The sequence below is a fragment of the Eschscholzia californica genome, unplaced genomic scaffold (assembly GCF_041429995.1).
Source record: "Eschscholzia californica isolate CP2 unplaced genomic scaffold, dmEscCali1.0.p SCAF_2, whole genome shotgun sequence".
Lineage (NCBI taxonomy): Eukaryota > Viridiplantae > Streptophyta > Magnoliopsida > Ranunculales > Papaveraceae > Eschscholzia > Eschscholzia californica.
In genome coordinates, this window is record NW_028238309.1 from 16,143,670 (window position 1) to 16,161,380 (window position 17,711).

Here is a 17,711-nt window from a genome sequence, read left to right on the forward strand (position 1 = left end):
TGAGCACGGCCATGCATTTCCAGTTGTCACTCCTCAAGTGGCCTAGAGATACTTTATCCTAACTCTCGTTAGGAAGACATATTCCATTCTTGTACTCCCACTCAATTTCATGTCTATCCTGTCTTACCCGGCCTCCGTTTTTATAACCTCCTCTTATGACGCGGCGTTTGACGGGACCAAGGTTTGACATTCCTTTCATAAAACGAGTGAGTACTCATGTTTTGAGGAATCTCTTTGATTTGCTAAATGAGAGTTATGACGTTCATATCTTCAACTTTTTGAGGTACTCTCACTTGGTGGGTTCCAGTGTATCCTTATACACCCATGAAGTTGACTTGAATTCTCTAATTCCTATAGCTCAAGAAACAGCGTTATCTTGTCAATCACTCATGCTAGTCTTCTTAAGTCATCGATGTCCTTGACTAGGGTTGTTTTATAACGGAATGCTTCCATGTTCACTTAGCAGGGTTTCTTTCATTAGATCACGTATCTAATAAACCTGCCTGGAACTTTCCATCATTTTTGAACTGTCGTCTAAATTCTAAACTAAAATTTAGATGACGAAATAAATTTAACTTATTTCGGATAACAAGAGTTTGTAAAAGTGAGTTTCCCACGTGAACTCGTTTCTAGCTAGAACATATCCCCAAAATTTGTATGGAAGACCGGTTAGACTCATCATAGAACGATCCATGTCTAACAATGTTCAATTTCTCATGTTGGGAAACGCCTTTCGTATATTCCTAATGTAGTGAGTTAGAATACTATTCCACAACTCCTAACATGGTCATCAAATTCTAGACCAAAATATTCACCAGCTCAATCCATTCGGATGGCTTTTATTTTCTTGTCAAGTTCATTCTCTCCTTCGTTCTAAAATTGTTTGAACATTTCAAACGATTCTCACTTATGCTTCATGAGATATGCGTATCCGTACCTATTGAAGTCGTCCGTGAATGTGATGAAGTAGTCATAGCTATCTCTGGTCAGTATACTCATAAGTCCGCACACATCTGTATGTATGAACCATAACAATTCACTAGTTCCTTCTCTCTTTACTCTGAAGTGTGTCATCTTTCCCATAAGACAAGATTCGCATGTGTTCATATGGTACCTTCTGCACGCATTTAGGTTTATGTCAGCTAAATGACAATGTCAAAGATAAATAGAGTCTGGATCATTTCATCTTGGCCTTTTGGTATCTATGCTAAAGATTTGATTTTGCATGGTCGAAACATACAGACCATTTGTCAGTTTAGCGCTTTTATAAAACACCTCATTTTTATATAAAGAACAATGGTTACCCTTTGTTGGTAAATGATATATTTCTCTGTCTAAAACTGATACATCGATGATGTTTCTAGAAATTGAAAGAACATAATAACAATTATCAAGTTCTAAGACTAGTCCATTGTCTAAAGGACGACTATAAGTTCCTGCAGCTACTGCAGCAACCCTTGTTTTTATTTGCTACTCGTAGGACCATCTCTCATTTAGCCAAATATCTGGCTCCCTTTAGATCATGGAAATTACATGTGTTCCACATCCGGTATGAAATCCATATGAGAGGGACTCAACAATATCTGCTAAATTAACCTCTATAAAAAAGATACCTTAATTGGAACTCGTAACTCCATTCCTTTTTCCCTCTATATACTTAGGTTGTTTCTATTCCAATTGCCCATGTCATCGCAGGAGAAACATTTACAAACATGAAGAACACCTTTAACGACAGACTTGGGAACTGATTTGCTAATTATTTTAGTTAATTGTTTCTTGCCTCCTTCTTTGAATCTTTTGTCCATTTGAATCAACAGAAGTTCTTCAATTTATTCAAATTCCTAATGTCTTCTCGAATTGCTTTCGAGATATTGTACCTCCTCATTTATGACTTCTCCTGGGGCATGTTCTTCAACTTCTAAAGGATTCTATAAGCATTCATTTTCCAAAATATCTTCTGAAGAGAAAGTTTCATGGTTGCCAACATTAGGCATGTCACGGACATTAACCTCATCTGAATAGCTTTTGCATGTTCTTCTTCCTCGACTTCGAGGTGGCAATCAAGTTTGGGAATTAGGTGTCTAGGAGGCTTTCTTTGTTGGAGGATTTGAGAACAATTTTGAGGCTCCTCTCCTGGTGGATAAAGTTATTTGTGTCTCGTTTCTTTTCTTCCTCTTTCAATTCCTAGTTTATTAATATGCATGCATTCGGTTTTTTAGTCCAAATCTAAGATTTTGTCAAAACTCTCTATCGTTTTTTTTATTAGAATCACTCACTTTTTTCTAGTCTTTAGCTTCATAAGTATTTTCATAATTTGTAACTGGTTGCAAGAGGGTTGCAATTGTTTGCTAAAATGATTGCAACTGTTTGCCAAAAATATTGGGCCTTTAACTAAACAAAGTGCAAATATTTGAGTTTTTAATAAAACAAAATATAACATTGGGTTTTTAACTAAACAAAATGTATCTTGTCTTCTAAACTTCAGAAAATCTAATCTTCGGTTCAATTTCCTATATTGTATATAACGTACATACAAGGTTTCTTTTTTAATCTTGTAGGCTTTCCCCATAGGTTCTCCTCTGGTGTCTGATATTTCCAGGGCAATAGTGGAGGTAACAGAGTCAAGTAGAATGAAAGAAATTGAACAATTGTGGCTTCGATCTCAAGAAGGTGATTGTCCAAATGCCAACCCTACAATGTTTTCAGACAGTCTCGGTCTTGAGAGCTTCTGGGGATTTTTTCTCATTGCAGGACTATCTTCCAGCTTAGCCTTCCTTATATATTTAGCTATTTTCGTGCAAAAATATTATCAAGAAATTTTGGTATCTGACGGCCACCATGGTACGTCATTATGGAACAGGGTTAAAGTCTTCGCTAGACATTTTGATCAAAAAAGTGTTGGTGGATCCCGAGATCAACCTCATGTCGAAGAATAGCTAATAGTGTTGGAGCTTCGTCTAATATCGTCCTTGGTCGTTCTTTTAGTCTGTTGAGTAGATCAAACCAAATATATAAAGAAGTTAGTTTCGAAGATCACGAAACGACTTTGCGTTATGAACGTGCTGGGAATAATTCAATCCAAAGTTTTTGCCTATCAATAACAAATCTTGAAAGAGGGAAAGAGTATAGCGAATGGAGAGGCTTTAGAACGTGTTCCAATCCTGAAATGTCATATACACAAGAGAGAATGTTATGATCATTTTAGAAATTTAGGAAGATACAATTACATTATCTAGCTACTCAAATTTGAATTGATTATATTGCTGTAAATTGTTTATTAAGATTTCATGTAACCTTTAGTTCCTTTGTTTCTAATTCTTCCAAGTTCTTTGCAACATATAGGTTGATTCTATAAAAAGCCTTCAAGTTCCGAACACCTATATTGAAGTAATTGAATAGAAGAGATTGTTTCCTTATTCGATGATAGTTGTTGACTACAAGCAAGATACATAGTCTCTTAATCATTCATGTGGTTGGCCGGCCCAAAATTTGTCGACGTCCCAGGTAATGCCCTCCCACTTATAGCTCAAGGTCGCCTAAGCAATGTGAGACCTAAGTGTGGTATACCTACATGTTCAATAAAACGGCAAAACCCCTATTTTATTTTGGCAGATGTTTTGAGAAACAAAAAAAGAATAGGGTGGGAAAAGCAAATATTTTCCTCCGAACACACCTTTTTTCTAATGTGGCTCGCAGATATCCGATTAAACACCGTTTTATTTTTAAAGATAGACATAAAATTAAACTTTCTGTTGAGCTATATGGCATTTTCCCTCAAAAAATAAGTTAGTTTGTTAAAATCAGTTAAGTAGTTATTCTACTTGTGCTCAAATTTCTCACTCTATAAAAGATTAAACCTCTACTATCATCTATTCATTCTCCTCTCTCTCTCTCTCTATAGAATCACTACCCAAATCAAGAAATCATTTAATAAAGCAAGAAAAGATTTTTCTCTCTCTACCCATCTCTCTTTTTCACTAAAGAAATTCAGTCTTGAAGCTCTCTGTCTGTTTCATCAATGGCGGCCAAGTACATTCAAATCATCTTCTTCTTCTTCCTCATATTCAGCATTGTGATGAACTCAATCACATCTGATACAATCAAACCCCAAGAACCCTCTCAGCAACAATTTGAGAATATAATTGAAGCATTAACTGGTACTGAAGATTTCAGAAACTGGGCTGAACTTCTCTCTGTAACTGACCCATCAACATTTCCAATCACTGCAACTTTTCTGATTCCAAGTAATAATGCTCTTTCCAATATCAAACCTTCACTATTTGATATTTCAACTTTTGGTTATCATATCATCCCTCAACAACTCACATTCTCTCTCCTTCAAACCTTCAAAATTGGTTCAAGAATTCCAACTCTCTTACCCAACAAAACTATTCTTGTCACAAATAATTCTTTTTCAAATTACACTATTGATGACAGTCAAATTACTTATCCTAATCTATACATTAATGGAGCAATTGTTGTTCATGGAATTGGGTCTGTTCTTAATTACTCTGTTTATGGTGGTGGTGGTGGTGGTGGTGGTGGAGATGGTGGTGGTGGTGGTAGGGGTGATGAGATTCTTCATCAAATTTCTCCTGTTCATTCTCCTGATAAATCACCTTCTGGAGATGTTCATGGTATTCATCACAAGAAACCAAGATTGGGTCTTCATCGATCGAGTGGGCAGACGAATTTAAAGAAAGAAAGGAATTTGATTATGATTAATCTGATTGTTATCATTTTTACTCTGTTTCCAGGAGTAACCAATCATGTTGTTTAGGCAAGTGTTCTTGATTGCTTGTTAAGAAAGAATTATAAGTTCTCAAGTTGTTGTTTTGATTTTCTATTCGAAACTCTTTGATTTTGTTTACTTCATTTGTAAAATCTGAAGAAATTGTGAGATTTGGATAATCTTGTACCTAAGCCAATGTTCATATGGAGATATCCCTTATGGTGTTAAACTCATACTACTGTTTCTTCTTTTTTTGGGTATTATATGAAAGTATATTTCTATAGAATTTCATTCACAAACTCATTTGAAAAACGATGTGGCATCTTTCGGATTAGTAAACAGTATGTACCATAGCAAACTCGCAGACTTTAGAATCTGACAAGTCATTAAGTCGCCGACCCAGTAAGCAAGTTTGTATCTGTCCATGTAGACTCAAAGTTGCATCGATTAGTCCAAATGGCATGAGAGTGGTTATCACGACTACTAAAAACGGTTGAGAACCCAAATTTCGGTGAAAAGAAATACAACTTTAGGTTTGCAGTCTCTTGCACAGGTCAAGGCCTGGAAAGAGTAAAGGGAGCACCTACTGATCTTCCCAAGGTTGTTCTCTTTTTGTTTAGGTTCCACTTTAAGTGGGATGTCTTTGAAGATTTCAGATATACAACCAGATTGACCACAAATAAATCAAACTAGAAAAAGTAAATTTCCCTAACTAATTGCTAATCTCAACTAAAAATAGTATTTAGAGCATGACTGTACATCTCATAAGAAGGGTTGTCATTGAAAATCAAAATGGGAGATTAGGGCATTGCATTTTCAATGAATTTTGAAGAGCAAAATCAGAATTATGATCCAAAATCTAACACCACCAAGAACTCTTCTCTGTCACAATAAAGATTTCATCTGCATACTTGATCAAATTATTTGGATTCATTTCTTAGACCTCTAAAGGAACAAGGTATGAGTTGTTCCTCTCCAGTTTTATATTATATAGCTCATTTAGGCTAACACTTCGATTTTTATTATGTTTATCTTCGGTTTTCCAATTATCATTATGAAGATCCAAAACTAAAACTCACAAATAATAGGAGCTGTTCAGATCATGAAACCCAAGTCCCCATATGAAATTCGATAGCAAAATTGATCTGATCTTTTCACGGTTAACCTACTATGTCGATGTTGTTTAGGTTTGGTTTTACTTCAGATCATTATCAGATGAAAAAAAACGATAACTGACAAAGAAATTCAGAGAACGAAGCCAGTTCAAGAATCGAAAATGGTAATAAAAGATTAGTCACCGATATCATCAACCTTTACAAACTCAAATCACTCAAAAGGTAAAAAAAAAACAAATTCAAAGAATTTTCTAAAACTTGTCAACAAAAGAAAACAATTTATTTGTTAATGAAAGACAAAAAAAAAACAGTTCATGCTTTGATATTATACAAAGATTTGGAGCACCAACAACAGCAAACAGGAAGGGATTAAAATGACTTGGTTTCTCTGCTGGTGTGTACCTGAATGCGATAACCAATCTGGCATTGAAAACGCCGAAGCTGTTTTTTGCTTTGTTCTCTAATATACAACGGCGAGAATATGAAAACTAGTAACTCCCATGTGATCTCGCCGATGAAACAGATTGTGCTGAGACTGATGCTGTTGGACTATTGAGATCTCGATCTCCATTAATAGCCCTACTTTTTCCAGTAAGCCTATCTATGGCTTCTTGAGCAATGTCCATAAACCATTCGTCCTCTGGGAGTACACTGCCAAAGAAAACAAACTTTTTCATTTCAAGAACTAATTGAAAATCTTAATTGTTGTTATTAATCGTAGATTCGCATTTGAACGTTTTGTCAACAAAAACAAGTCCAACTAAATGCTTTTGAAGGTGAGTTGAAGCTCATCTCTAGTTTAATTCCGTTTTATGCTTTGAAACAAATTAGACTTACATTGATACCAACAAACAAATAATATCCTGATATGTCTGCAAACTACCAGTATGTACCTGTATGGGTCCTTTCCAGTTGTAGCAAATGCAGCCACAGCTCGGGATGTGATGTCATTGATAACTTGATTCAAATTTCGGGATAAGTAACGTCCTTGGGATGAAAAATGAATGACAAACTTCATGTCCAGATAGAACTACAAACAATTCCCAAGTTTATAATTAGATTAAATTTCTCGCTACGTTCAAAAAGGGAAGAAAGAAGTGGAAGTCGTCTGCTAGAATACCTGCTGAAGGCCAAATGCCCCCAAAGGCCTTGGTCCTTCCTCAATATCATCCCAAAAGCTTTGGTCATTCGAAAGCCATAAGATAACTGTCTCTGTTAGTCTCATCAATAGCACAGTGGCAAATCTTTCTCTTCCTACAAACATATCAGCTGCTATGCTTGCCATTCTGTTTAATTTTGCAAAAAGATCCTAGAAAAAAAATACAAAATATACAGTGAAGTAACGAAAAATGTAGAAAGCTTACTCCAAAACTGCAAAGATAAACAATCTCACACTTCTCCAACAAACCCAGGGGACGGGCATATCTATCTTACTAGCTTTAGTGTGCTTGTCTAATAATGTGTGGCATGCAGAATAGCACATGCTCTGGCCCCTTGAAACAAAGTCGTGTTTTATAACATCAAATCTAATTGCATGCTGGAATAATAAAACTGAAACTTAACATCAAATAAATTTTGGTGATGACAATATATTGGTGTGCCACAGTGAAAACAACAAGTTCTGAAGCATATGAATTCTCCTTTCAAAGCCACTGTGTCGCTCATCATGTTTGAAATTTGTTGTGCCGTCATATGTTAAGAGGTTGATGAGAACTTCATTTTATGCACTCATCTTTAACAATGTGTCACTGAACTACTGAAGTTTGATGTAGCGAAGAAAAAACAAAGACAACAGCATGGAAACCCCACGTAAGGGACGGATTATTAGTTATTAAGAATTAATTATGTAAATTTACAAGTTGTTCGCTAATTCTGATGTGAGGGAGGATACCTGAAGAAAACGACACTAAGAGACCCCATGGAAGATACGATCACACGTTATTGAATGTGTTAATTCCATATCGTGGATTGGATCTTTACCAGAATCATGGCAATAACTAATAAAAGAGGAAAAGGTATTGAGATCAAGGTCAGCCCAGATCTACGATCCAAGGGTCCCCCCCCAGCTTGGGTTCCATGCTGAGCCTCAACAAAATTATTGAATAATAAGGAAGAGACAGTGCAGATTATATTCCAGTTAGATTGAATTAAATCCAGTTTATAGGGTAATGACCTAGTAAAGTCAGCAGCCTATGTCGTAACAACATAAGAGTACGAGACTACCAATGTTAAAATGCGCCAATAGTAGAAAATAAACTATAGCAAGATTAGGAGAAATTTGTATCACAATCTTCTGCCAAAATACCTGAAAGATTAGAGAAGGAAACCACTCGGGTTCATCTGCATTTGCATCCATATTCAGGTATGTGTCTGCACTAAGGTGAGTATCACCATCTTCCGTGAAAATAAGATCAAGAGCATGCTGTTGACAGAAAGCATCTCGTAACCGGTCCACAGTTCGTTGGAGCCGTCTTTTCCATTCTCTTTGTTCTGGGTGACGATTTTGCCTATCTGGAACTCTTTTACACGGATCATCTTTCATACTAACCTGGCTCATAGGAGAGAGCTTCATGGCAGCTCGTGGGAGCAAGTCATCTGCTAACAGAGATGCATTAGCTAGCAAAGCTATCTGTTGGGATTCAGTCTCAGCAAGCCGAACAATTTTATTCGGGGCCCCTCCCAATATTCCTTCATCATCCATTGAGCCCGGCAATGCATTTATGAGTAAGCTCACATATGAGTTGAATACTTGAAATAGGCCCTCTAGTGTAGGACCTCCCAACTGCATACTCAGGAGCGGTCCAACATCCTCGAAGAAGTCCTGCAATTGTAATTGTAGAGCTAATGACCAACAGAATATCTTCAAGAAAATATTAGGAACAAGTTGAACTCATAAGAAATACAAGAAGAAAAAAGTAATGCCAAACTGGTAGATCTACTTCCCACAGAATGAGGTGGTCGACCTTAAAAGCCTAAACCTACCTGGACCATAGAATTGAATCGGTGAGCACTGCTTGAAAGTTTATGGTGGAATGTTGTAGCGCTACCAACAGATGTATTTGAAGATCTACCAGATTGACGGGTAACAGTTGGAGGGTATACAAGAACCCAATCATCAGCAGCAGCTAGTGCAGCGGAGCTCTCTTCAATTCGTTTTAAGTTAGCATCCAGTGCTTGTTCAACACTGGGTCTAAAGAGTTTCAAAAGCACAGGACAAAGTGCCAACCCTCGAGCTTCCAATAAAGAACAATGACCTAATGCAATTTGAACACATTCTGCTGCAGCTCTTAAGCCTCCAGCAGCTGCTGACGAGGCTAATGCATGTCTCTTCACAAGTAACGCAAAAGCCTCTGTCTGTTTCGTAGCCCAAACAACAAGCTCAGATGAGTATTCTCGCTCATTACCAAAAACAGCGGCAGAATCAGTAGCAGCTTGAGCGATAGCAGAGAAAACTAGCTGTGACAGAGCTGCTGTATATGCTCCTCCATATGAAGTACTTGATGGACGAAGGCTTTGCATGTTATACTGAAATCGCTGGTAATGAGCATTAAGCAATAAATTATGGGCCCGTGGGCCATCTCCAAGTCTTTTCAGAGCTGAAACAGCTGCACGAAGTTCAGTTCCACGGGTAGAAGGCTGGCAGGCAGCTTCGGCAAGCTGATCCGCTAGCTTTTGCCTACGCTTAGTAATAGCAGTTTGTAATGAGGTAAGTGCAGCTACGTTCAATGTTTTCTTTTCTTTTGCTTCTGCAGCTACATGCTCTCCCTCATCAAGTGCGTCTAAAGCTTCATCTACTCTTCTCTCAGCTAGCAAAACGTCAAGCATATCAGGAAACTCTACTGACCACTTCTCGACTTCAGAAGTTTCTCTGTCTTCAAAATTACGTGTCTCGGATGATGCTGAATGTTCAGATATAGTGGTTGACAGGGAATTGATGTTTACTCCTTCAGCTAGCCCATGGATTAGTGCTGCCTGTGTAGATAATAGATTTCTGATAGATAGAAGCTCCCCTTCTAGATCCGATATCTCCTTTGATGTACTGCAAACATATTCAACGACGTTAGATTTTGCACACAGGCCAAATTAGAAGGTTTTACGGAGAAAATAAGGAGAATATAAAATTACAAGGATGGTCTCGTGGGAGAACAATTGACAAATTCCAATGAAAAAGATAATTCAGAAATGTTAGGTGGTCCAGAAAAGGAGGATATGGGACAACATAACATCTTAATTTTGCCATGATGGATGCAACTTAACATTACCACATTTTCAATAGACATAACTATGCAGGGCATCTTTTGCCACATAACAGCCCAGTGGGCTGTTAAGAAGTGAGCCGTATGAAGTGCGCTGCTGAGGGCCAATAATGGGTACTTTACGTGTCGCAATTATTATACACAAGCCTCTAGTTAGAGTTATAAGGATTAAGCTTATTTAGTTGTGAGGTATTCGAACTCTTGAGTCCAAGTTAGCTCTTTAGACGTAATGCATGGTCACTAACTCACTATTCACAGGCTTTTAAGATCCTTATTAATTCTTATTCCTTTGTTATATCTTCCGGTTATGGGAAAACACAGTTGCAGAAGTTATTCCTTTCTCATTATTTATCTCCTTTATGCCTTTTATCTATGTTCTCTGGTTGTTCAACTCAGTTTTAGTCCCAGTATAGACTCAGTCTTCGGTGCTATTACATTAAAGTGATACCAAAGCATGGTCTTTCTTGAGGTGACATCTACGATCTGAAAATCGCAAAAGTTGTTGTGTTACTACCTAGCGTTAAAGCATGACTGCTGCCAGCCCAAACGAATCAAGACGTGATCTGGGCAGAAACCCAATCCAGAGCTCTTTCACGACAAGAAAAGAACCTTGATAGGTTTCTAGTCTTCAACCAGTCAGAGGGACTTCGTTCTTTGGAGTTACAAATCTACTCAGATGACTACTAATGTGAACCTAGGAGAACAAGTGGGCTTCCCCCACTTTGTATACACCAATATAGAGCTTCTGGAGGTTCTCTATACCATTAGCCTGCATCTACAGGACCTGAGTCCACCAGCATTTGTTTTGCTGAAGACCCAAACAAATGCATTATTAGATCCATATGGTTGCCTTGTCAGCAATAATAGCAGCACTTGCAACACAAAGAGTAGCAAGAGCATCAACAGTTGCAGCAATAGAAGCAGCACAATGACACCATTGGTAGCAGCAAGAACCAAGGAATAAAATTTCGGTTTTGGTGGAAATTTCGGTCAGTCCTCAAATGGACACGTTTCGTAGAAATATTTCGGTTAGAGTGGAAATTTTACAAATCTATGGAAATGATATATATACGATGCAGTTGCATATAACAAGATTATTAAAGATGAAGCATGAAAATGATGTATATAACGGATTAACATAATCTCTTGTTTGAGGGGTATCAACAATTACACAGTTGCGTTAGGGAGTAAATTAAATAACTATAACATTTTTACGGATTGTAGTTAATAGTAACAAACTCTGTTAGTTTGAGAAGGTATCGTCGATTACACGATTATATCTTGGGTGTTACTACGATAAAATCAATTTAGGAAGTTAAGTCAAGGGGTAAATCATTCAAATAGATTAAAAAAACATTAAGAACATAACACAAAAATCAAGAGATATCTATGAGAAATTTAAGATGAAAAAGATGAAGGAATAGATATGTCTTTAGTTTTAGTTTCTCCTAATGTTTTGCTAGATTTCCATTACGTCGGTGGAAATTTCCATCACGTAGGTGTAAATTTTGAAATTTCCAACAATTTAGGTCAAAAGTTTCATCATGTCGATGGAAATTATGCAGGAAATAGTTGTAAGTATGATTTCGTGTGCCGAATCTAAATTTAGGAAACGTTTTCCGAAATTTCGGTTCCTTAGGCAAGAACATCAGCCTTTGGCTTTTTTTTTGGAACAGCGAATGAATTAATTGTATTGATAAGAATCAGAGTACAAAATTAAGAGAATTCACAAAAATAACCAAGGTTCTAGTCAGCACAATATTTTGCAGTTTCCACAGTTATATATTCGCCATAAGAGCCTCCCAGGAATGATTTAAGTGCAAATAAGAGGTGTTCTGTACCAAACCATTAGTTTTGGCCCAAAAGTATAGTAGCCTTTTCACTACAAAAACAAACTTCGCAAAATGGCATCCTTGCGCTTGAATCCCGGTGAGTTCTTGGTCTTCCAAAGGATCCAAAAAATAGCTTCCAGGAGAAGGTTCTAGAGACTCTTCGCTCTTTTGAGGACGGACAGACCACACCATTGATCCAACAACTGTGTGAAGGAGCCTGGTACACACCACATTGGGGTAGTCTAAGCCACAAAGTAGTTCCAGACTGCCTTCGGGACATCAGCTAACATGGAAGGACAAAGTCTTCAAACACATAGAAAGGTGTGTCTCTTTATCTGAACTACCGAAGGATCTAAAAGCTACGAAGTCATCTCCACTTAATACATCAGCAAGTACAAGCATAGAGTTGCTTCTAGACAAAAAAATAAAGCCCAGGACTTCGAATCCCATCCATAAAAATGGATGAATGACCGAGCCGGAAGTCCAAGGAGAAGAAGCACAAAAAAAAGTACAATAGTAACTAGAAAAGTACAAGAGGAGTGCAAGAAGAACAAAAAATAGAAATGGAAAACGGGTAATACTGCAAATTAATCAATTGATGAACACCCTTCTACCAACAGATTTGGGACAAGTAGGAGTACGGCGGGTAGAAGCAAGAGGTACAAATCCAGGATGTTAAAGTCTCGGAAAAGATTTCTGCCCAAATTTATTATTATTTCTATAAACATCTCAAGAAAGATGACCTCTGAAGGAGTAACAAGAGTCAGGAACGAGCCTTTCCTCAAAATTCAAAAGGGAAGCCCAGAGACCCAAATGGGTATGTAAGTATGGTCAGTTCTTATTCAGCCGCCGTAATTAGGGATTATTTAGGATTTAAAAGTATTTTAGACAGTTCATGAGTTAGTATAAATGTTGTTCACATATGCATTGATCGATCAAGAACACAACTAAATGTTATTTCTCCTTGTAGTTACTCATCTCTCTTGTGCCATCCATTCATGATTTCTAGTTGTTAAACCTAGCTATAGTTCTATTTCAATTTTTAGTCTCCACGACGCTGCATTACAAAAGAGAGGATGAAATAGGTCTTGTAGAACTGTTTTCTTCATCCTTCTAACATGAATCACATATTAACAACTCAGGAAAAACTGATGCAGTGTAAATTATCTCAGGTTGCAGAACAGCGTTTCTGAACTTAAAACGTATCTCCAATTCTCAAGTCTAGTGTAATTATCTAAAAGTATGTAAAATGGTTAAGGTGGCATATTTGACAGAAGATAAGCAATAACGCAATGATGTAGCTTAAAAGAAGCAAAGGAATTATAGGCAATATAAGACAACAACTTCAAGTAATACCATCTGATATGTTAATGGTGTACTTACCGTATGAAAGCTGTATAGTTAGCATAAACACTTTTACGCATTTCCTCAGCCGAAGCCTTCTTTAAATCGTGAAGGTAGGAACATAATTGCCTTATCTCCTGTAATAGTGACAGAACTTAGTTTTATAGGTTGTATAATTGTAGTCGATATAAAAATAGATTTCTTGCTCTTTGCACTCATAAGAGGTTCACTGGCCAAAAAAAAAAACACAAAATTTTTCTGAGCAAATTCACTTGTTTTAAATAGACATACTTCATAATAATTGAGCAATCTCACATCTCGCCTTTAACTCTAGAGAATGCCATAAGATGAAAAGGCAACCACTTAAGGAAAATCTGAGACATCATAACACTGTAAAAAGAAGAATTATGCATCATCTTATTTAAGGCGTTCAGATACAACAAATCATGTGTTGTCACTTTATCTTCATAGCTAAAGTTCGGTATGTGTAGAACAAACTAGATTTTTGGTGCACATGGGCTAAAAGTTCCTTCATCATATGCCAATAGGAGCTAAAGGCACCACGTATCTTTCCAAGGCTAGCCTGGTAACATGGGCGTAGTTCGCAGTGAATCCATATCAAGATGCAGAAGAGAATGATTATTGCTACCCACCTTGTTATTCAATAACATGATAGAGAAAAGTGGTTTTCTTGTTTCCTACAAAATTCCTATTGGCCAAAACTGTCAAACCAAGACATCGACAATGTACACAAATGCTTCTTGTCGAAGTTATTAAACATGACTCCTACCATTTGAGTTTGTGAGTGTTTGATAACTAACCTCCTGATCTTAGCCATATTTAAGACTCCAAAACTAAAGGAGAAATTGTATTGTGGGAAAATAGGAAAAAAATCCACAAAAGCTTTACGCAGTATAGAGGAAAGATAGTTTGAATCCAATTACGAGGACAGGATGCTCGGGTAGCTTTCAAACAGACCGTATTGCAATAAAATTTTGAAAGTTAGAAATAAATTATCAGTATATCTAAAGATTCTAAGAGATGGGCCAAAGCTAGTTTACAAAATTATCAGTATATTAATTCTAAACGTCATAAAAATAAATTATCAGTATATCCACAAAATAAATTATCAGTATAACTCTCCGTCACGAAAATCTTATTACTAAGTGTTGTCACATCCTCCCACAAATGCGTTCTTTACTGACAGCTAAGTACCAAAAGTTAGCAACTTTCAAATTTTACATAGATGGCATGCAATCCTTGACTGTTCTGAAACCCAATGCTAAAACATTCTGAACAAGCTTGAGATGTTTGATTCCAAGTCTCTCCCTTAAAATACAAAGACAAACTAGAGAGAAATTTCTAGCTGAATTTCACATAGTTCATGCATGACTGTAATTTAATTATCATTCATAAGGGTGGAAAATGTTCTTATCAATTTCATAAACTATCAGCAAATTGAAAGAAAAGCTTAGGGTAGAGACTAAAAGTCAATTCTGACGAAAGATCAAGTTCTAACCAAAATTAGCATTTGTACCTATAAACGCCTAAAAACTGATCAGTACAAAAGAGGAAAAATCGTACCTTCTCGTTCAAGGACTGACACTTGGACTGCACAAAAGCTTCAGGCACGAAATTATCAGACCTAAAAACCTTAATCTTATCTTCGATCTGAGAACCATTTTCCACTATATTCCCTTTTGCTGTAGATACACCCACAGCCCTAGACCTAGTCGATTTAGCCGAAGCCATAACTTCTTTAACCGAACAAAATAATTTCTTTCGATCCCAAAATAAGAACAAACTAGGGTTTCAATTACTAAACTTCCTCAGAGATCTGAATAAATTAGGGTTTTTTATCAATCAATCTACCTGGCTAATAATCTAACATTATTGAAGATTGAAAATTGGGGGAAGGGTAGTATATTCTTCAGGGAGGGAGAAGCTGAGCTGGCGATTATTTATGAATGGTTGTTTACAGAAAAGAGGAAAGGTCCGGTCGCCATTACTGAAAGAAAATCTAACTTTCTCTCTCTAACTCTCTGAAAGAATGAGGGTGAAATCGTGTTTGGTCAGTTTTCTTCGTTGTAAAGTATAATAATTGTTGAGAAAGAAAGAATATAAACAAGGAATTACTGTTTCCAGAAATATAGACTTAGATTTACTAGTTGACTTTTTCTTTGACTTTATAACTATTTAGTCAAAATGAGGGCAGTCTTAAGGGGCCGACAAAAATTAAATGACTTATAGCCTGACGAATAAAATGGCCTATAGCCTCCAAAAACTATTTAAGTCCAATATTCCTGGATTTACACTTCCATAGGATCGAACTTGGGACTTCTGCGTTGCAAAGTATATGCACTGACTTATTGGCCTACCGGTGGTTGGCCGCCCTGGCCAGCTGGCCCTAGTTAAAGTTCTATATAACTACAACGTGTAGCGATTAGTAGCTCCACTGGTAACGTGCAAGTGACTCGGGTTCCGGTCAATATTTAGTTTTGGACCACTACACTTTTTCTTAACCATTTTGTTATTTATGGTGTATTTCGTTCATTTTTGAAGTGTTTTTTAAGAATTAGAAAGTTAACCGTTTTTATTTTCAAAAAAAAAAATCCAATAATACATAAATACACATGTGAATCATCTATGATTTTCATCATCTTACATTTTTTGATCTTTATGTACAATGCTAAGCTACTTACATATAGATAGAGATTATTTTTTAACATTAATATACTTTAGTGTTTATGAATAAATAAATATTTATGGACGCATCCATAGATTTCTAAACGAATTTTTTGAGCTTATAGTCCTAAAAACGGGTCCTAATATGACATTTAGTCCTCTCTAATCCCTTAGAGGGTTTAAAAACCAAAATAATAATGTAAATGGATATCTAGTCCATTTGTATACATCTAGAGTGAAAACACAAATCCCTAGAATACCAATTAAATCATAATTCCTAATCTAACATTTCTCATATATTATAACTAATTTATCTTCAAAATCCATAAATATCTTCTTCCATTTTTATCTCCCACATTCTCTCTCCAATCACGTTTCTAACCTTCCTCATATATTATAACTGATTTATCTTCAAAATCCATAAATATCTTCTTCCATTTTTATCTCCCACATTATCTCTCCAATCACGTTTCTAAACAAATGTTTGTTACCTTCATTATTTTCAATAACTGAAACCTCTTTATTCTCTCTCTCTAAATCCGATTCACGTAACAAAACATCCATTAAACTCTGAAATCTTGTTTCATCTTCATTAGATTGTTTTTCAAACATTCGTCTTCTAATCAGGTTTTACAAACATTCATCCTTCATCAGCTTCTCAGGTTAAAGTAACAGATTCTCTATCTCTAACATTAATCGTAACAGATTTATTCATTTTGTTTTCCTGTTTGTTTACAGATTTATGAGGTTTATTTTCTCTTTCTAAGATTTTCATAACTGTTTATGATATGGATGGTTAATCCTTCTTTAATGATTCGTTCAAACCGATTATGTTTTGTTTTCATCTGATTATCATATCATATTTCTTTAGATTTATGTTTAATTATCTGTGGTTTCTGATCTTTCTTCAGATCAGATCTAGTTGTCCGTATAATTTTCGAACCTGGTGATTATCCGTACTGTTTCTCGTAACAGAATATACAATACAGTTAATTTAGTATACATTTCTATACTTTCCAGTAAATTACCCGAACTTTACAGGTAAGATGTTATTATTACTGAATGATATATATGTGTATTTTTTATACAAATTATACGTACTTTATCATTGATATCAAATACATATTACAGATGTGCATACAGTATTAAAAATTTATCCAACATTACTCTACCTTTTCATACCTGCAAAGATGCCACGACAACCGTATAAAGCTTCTCTTAACCAAATAAACAATCGTACTTTGCCATACGTTATATATAATTTACTGAAATGTACATGTCATTTATGATACAAAATTTGTTTTCATATTAAATGTCTCATTATTAATGTATGTTAATCTAGGTTTAAGCTTCTTGATTTGCTGATATTTCTTCACCTCAGATCTTTGGTTTCGTACAATTTTATGACCCAGGTGTTATTCCCTACGTTTATCATAGCAGAATATACAATATAGGTAATTTACAGGAAATTTTCATACTTTCTAGTACATTACGCAAACATCTTCCGAACCATGTTTTTATAAGAGAATGTAAAATACGCGTAATTTGTTATACATTATATATAATTTATAATAAATTATAAAACATCGTGTAAGTGCACATAAATTATGCATTATTTATTTACCATTACGCGTACTTTTCACCCAAAACAGTACCCTTGTTAAGCTTACCAAACGACTCAAAACCTTTAAATATTTTTAAAATTTGTCAAACATTATACATAATTTACGGAACTGTACATGTAGTT

At 35.9% G+C, this 17,711-nt stretch overlaps 2 protein-coding genes and 1 long non-coding RNA gene across 6 annotated transcripts; 2 read left to right on the top strand and 1 right to left on the bottom strand.

The window, feature by feature from the left end:
• The first annotated feature begins 2,491 nt into the window (after nt 1–2,491).
• Nucleotides 2,492–4,965, top strand: LOC147556530 (uncharacterized). Its single transcript, XM_086664522.1, has one exon. It carries the CDS (start codon nt 4,019–4,021, stop codon nt 4,778–4,780), a length of 762 nt encoding a protein of 253 aa, XP_086520648.1. The 5' UTR covers nt 2,492–4,018; the 3' UTR covers nt 4,781–4,965.
• A 537-nt stretch (nt 4,966–5,502) lies between these two features.
• LOC147556531 (uncharacterized) lies at nt 5,503–11,205 on the top strand. Of its 4 annotated transcripts, XR_015235437.1 has the most exons (3): nt 5,503–5,690; nt 6,569–6,623; nt 7,454–11,205. It is a non-coding gene; the product is annotated as an uncharacterized LOC147556531 (long non-coding RNA). The 4 variants fall into 4 exon arrangements; XR_015235436.1 differs by lacking the exon at nt 6,569–6,623; XR_015235438.1 differs by lacking the exon at nt 6,569–6,623 and having other exon boundaries at nt 7,610–11,205.
• On the bottom strand, nt 5,995–15,855 carry LOC147556532 (exocyst complex component EXO84B-like). Its single transcript, XM_086664523.1, has 7 exons — nt 14,864–15,855; nt 13,319–13,416; nt 8,830–9,886; nt 8,153–8,668; nt 6,968–7,156; nt 6,741–6,877; nt 5,995–6,498 (listed from the first exon to the last, which is right to left on the bottom strand). The coding sequence occupies exons 1-7, from the start codon at nt 15,029–15,031 to the stop codon at nt 6,336–6,338; spliced, it is 2,328 nt and encodes a 775-aa protein (XP_086520649.1). The 5' UTR covers nt 15,032–15,855; the 3' UTR covers nt 5,995–6,335.
• Nucleotides 15,856–17,711: the final 1,856 nt, after the last annotated feature.